Source organism: Seriola dumerili, unplaced genomic scaffold (assembly GCF_002260705.1).
Source record: "Seriola dumerili isolate Sdu_G_001 unplaced genomic scaffold, Sdu_1.0 BDQW01000079.1, whole genome shotgun sequence".
Lineage (NCBI taxonomy): Eukaryota > Metazoa > Chordata > Actinopteri > Carangiformes > Carangidae > Seriola > Seriola dumerili.
In genome coordinates, this window is record NW_019174334.1 from 330,559 (window position 1) to 334,601 (window position 4,043).

The following is a 4,043-nucleotide window of genomic DNA, read 5'->3' on the forward strand; positions in this document are numbered from 1 at the left end:
GATGAGACATGAGAAACCCACAGCATATAAATGACAGGACATTGAGAGCAAGTGATCTCTGCCGTTCCTGAGGGGCCCCTGAGCTCACAGCATTGATCTGATTAATATGTAAACAAACCCATTAATCCACGCGTGTGCTCTTAATTGCGGGATACTTCTGAGGAGTCTTGTTGCAGTGGCTACACACAAAGAATGGGCGTGAGTTGTCCCTCGAAAGGGAGCCCAGAGACTCTTGCTTTTTTTGCATCAGCGATCTGAGCGCTCAGTTCACAGTCTGCGAGAGACAGAGAGAGCATACCAGCGGGATGGATGGCACAGGTAGGTCGTGATTTACCTTTTTTTCTCAGCAGAAATACCTGCAAAGTGCTTGTTTCACCATAATTATCAGTTAGATCGAGGTTAGATGATTACTGTATCATCTCTTCCATTGATTCCATTATAAATTGTTGCAAAGTGCTGCTGCGCACTGTTCTGTTAGGAAACACTCTGCAGTAGCACAGATAGTTGGTTTGGTCAATAACGGACAAATAGAAAATGAGTAATCATATCTACAACATGATTTGTCAGATTTTGGCTTTAACAGAGACCGACTGCCTTTCATTTTACGCACGATAGCCATTTTACGCACACAAATTATACTCAAGTTTAATAAGTTAACTATATTAAATCCTTCTCCTAATGCTGTCTGACATGAGAAACTCTCATTTTTTCTCTTACCATCAGGATCTACAACAACAGTTGTCTGAATACTCTCCCAAAACTAAGAGGACGAGGACGCACAGGAGGGAGGGGAGTCTCAGCCGGAGAGAGTCTGAGTGCGTTTGTGTGTCAGAGGCTGTTTGAGAGAGTGAGGGAGCATCACAGATAGAGGAAAAGAGAGAGGGGAAGAGAGAAGGGAGTAAGTCTGGACCAGGTGATCGAATACTAACAAACCTCCAAGGGGCTGCTGGGTTGTATCAGTGTGCACGGGATCAGCGATCTGACCATGGTGCCAGCGCGCTGCCCGGGACCCTGTGCCATACTGGCACTGGCCCTCCTCTTGGGATGCGGCGTGGTTCTCTGCCTCGGCCAGAACGACACGGAGCCCATCGTGCTGGAAGGGAAGTGTCTTGTGGTGTGCGACTCGAACCCTTCTTCGGACGGAGCGGTCACCTCTTCACTTGGCATATCAGTCCGCTCCGCTGGGGCAAAGGTGGCTTTTTCCGCCGTGCGTGGAACCAACCATGAGCCGTCAGAGATGAGCAACACGTCTATGACCATCTATTTTGACCAGGTCAGAATTTAGCACTAACATAACCCACTCACAGTGAAATATAAATCAGATTTGGCCCAGTATCTTAGCTCCATTACTGTTTTCTTTTTTTTTATTGTTTTCCCCTCTCTACACCTTTAAAATTTGCCGTGGGCGTACATGACTTGTTTAAGGTCATGTTTCATTGATTTCCTATCACTGCTCGCGCTCTGTGTGATCTGAGCCCCGAGTATCTCCAACCTAAAGAACACAATGCTGCTTTTCTCCTCTCATTAAATGCTCTGCGTAACTGGCGTGATTTGGAGATGCGCTGCCAAAAAGGATGATCATCCATGCATGATCATTTATCACATATGCGCGTTAGGCCCTCGACCGAATCTACATATGCATTGTGTGCACCTTTTTGGTAGGGATGTTCCAATAAGTTTTCACGGCTGAAGGCTTTGGACAGCGGCCTGTTATACGCATCACGTTGGGAAGCATCCCAAACTGCGACTGAAGTTCAGCCTAAAACATTTGGCATAGCAGAACCAGGCTATATCTGATACGTTTGTCTGTAGTCACTGTGCGTAGCAGAGACAAACAATACACAGTAGCAGCTGTTATGTTAAGTGAAGCATGCACATGGGGGGGTGGGTGTATAAGCCGTGGCGGGCGGGTGAGAGTGATGGGCGCGAGAAACAAAAAAAAAAAGATAGAGCGCTGTCTCATTCTGCGCCCTTTTTGGTCACAGGTTTTAGTGAACATCGGCAACCATTTCGATCTCAAAGCAAGTGTTTTCCAAGCTCCAAGAAGGGGGATATATAGTTTCAGCTTTCACGTGGTGAAGGTGTACAACAGACAAACCATACAGGTGAGCAATTATCAAATCTGCATTCAGCATTTTAACATTTTAGTGCTCGGGCAAAACTGAACAAGCCTGTGTCTGCCCCCCACCCCCCCACTCCCCCCTTCCCCGCAGGTCAACCTGATGCAGAATGATTATCCGGTTATATCAGCTTTCGCCGGTGACCAGGACGTTACGAGAGAGGCGGCCAGCAACGGAGTACTGCTGATGGTTGAGCGGGAGGACCGCGTCTATCTGAAGCTGGAACGGGGCACCCTCATGGGTGGATGGAAATACTCCACCTTCTCAGGCTTTCTAGTCTTTCCTCTATAATCTAATCTGCGATGATCCACGTCGCACTGGACTCTGCTTAGGTTGAGGAACAGGAAAAAAAAAACAAAACAAAACAAAACAAAACAAAACAAAAAAAAAACATGCCATTTATTTTTAACTTAAATAACTGTCAGCCAAGGAAGCCGACGAATATCTGTATACCTACACTCGTCCACTATCTAGTCAAATATGAACGTTTCCTTGGAGTTTCATATATTCAAATCCATCAGTCAACTTTAACGCAATCTGGATGATTAAACGTATTGATCGGCCAGTGGCTTGCGCTTGTCCGGTATGTGGATTTTTTTCTTGCTTGGGAAAACAAACTTTGTCAACAGACAAACGGGTGTACCTGGAGGAAATGGACAAGATGGAGATGATGAGGAGTGGAGGAACTGATGTCCTGGACAGGCCGAGTGTGTTATGCTCTATTTTATGTTTGTATAGCCTTAAAGAATATATGGTTTCCGTCCAAGTGAAGTATATGGAATTATGGACATCCAGAGAAGAAGTGCTTTCATACCCAAGGCATTTTTTTGCACGAATGGAAGTTCTTTTCTTTATGTTTTTGTGCTGTCAATGGTGTTGCGTTTGGATGCTGAACATATTGAAAATAAGCCAAATGTAGGCCGCCGACGAGTTTATTAAAAGAGAAAAAAGGCGACATATTTCAGCCACCGGAGAAGACTTAGAGCCCTTTTATTTAAAAAAAAAATTATATAATTTATAAAGTACATATTCACATTATTGTGTGTTCTCCATTTCGGAATCTGCGTAGCTTTGACTGATTTAATGTTCAGTGACGTTGCTCACCAAATGTACATTGTGGAAATAATAGAAGAATCCCTATATGTCCCGCTTAATAAAAGATATTGTATTGTATATAGGCTGAGCGCATTGATCAATTTTTATTCACATGCCTTTCAGTTTAAAGGGAGTAGACTGAAGAAAAGCTCCAAAGGCCTCAAGAAGAAACAGACAGCAGCTTCTTTAGTCGCTGTCCGAGGTGCTGAAATATACTGCTGGACTCAGCAGCACTTGTTACACGTTGAAAATAAATGTAACTAGCAGGGAGCAGAGAGGCAGCACATGTATGGGGAATATGTGTAAAGAAACCAGCTTTAAGATAATGATTTAAACCTGCTTGTTTGTCAAATGGAATATAATTCGTGGAATGGAAATACTGAGCATCCAGCTTCCAGCTCAACACTGGCCACGCTGGGTGCGCCTTTACGCAGCGCACGACAAATACAAACGACAGAGAAACTCGGTTTTCTAAAGCCAAAGCCAAATCCCTTTTTAAATAAACACACGCTTTGTGGAGAGCCGCACACATTTTTTAGGCTGGAATGATTAAAAACAGCAAAAAAAATCGTCTATTCTGTAGTTTAACAACTTCAACTTCCTCCGCCCTGTGGTGCAACTTTGGGTTTCATCACATAATTGGAAGCCATCTTGTTTGAAAATCAACGTTTTCGGATATTGCCGCCCACACACAACACCCCCCTCCTCTCTCTCTATCTCTCTCTCGCTCTCTCTCTGACACAGTCAAAACACATTCCTCCCCCCTAAATAGAGCCAAGGTCTGAATCATGATTCAGGCGATTCCGACCAATCAAGGTGAAGAAGTGA

At 44.4% G+C, this 4,043-nt stretch overlaps 1 protein-coding gene across 1 annotated transcript; it reads left to right on the plus strand.

The window, feature by feature from the left end:
- Nucleotides 1-270: 270 nt before the first annotated feature.
- cbln2 (cerebellin 2 precursor) lies at nucleotides 271-3,262 on the plus strand. Its single transcript, XM_022744311.1, has 4 exons — nucleotides 271-318; nucleotides 724-1,273; nucleotides 1,986-2,105; nucleotides 2,214-3,262. Exons 2-4 carry the CDS (start codon nucleotides 986-988, stop codon nucleotides 2,409-2,411), a joined length of 606 nt encoding a protein of 201 aa, XP_022600032.1. The 5' UTR covers nucleotides 271-318; nucleotides 724-985; the 3' UTR covers nucleotides 2,412-3,262.
- Nucleotides 3,263-4,043: the final 781 nt, after the last annotated feature.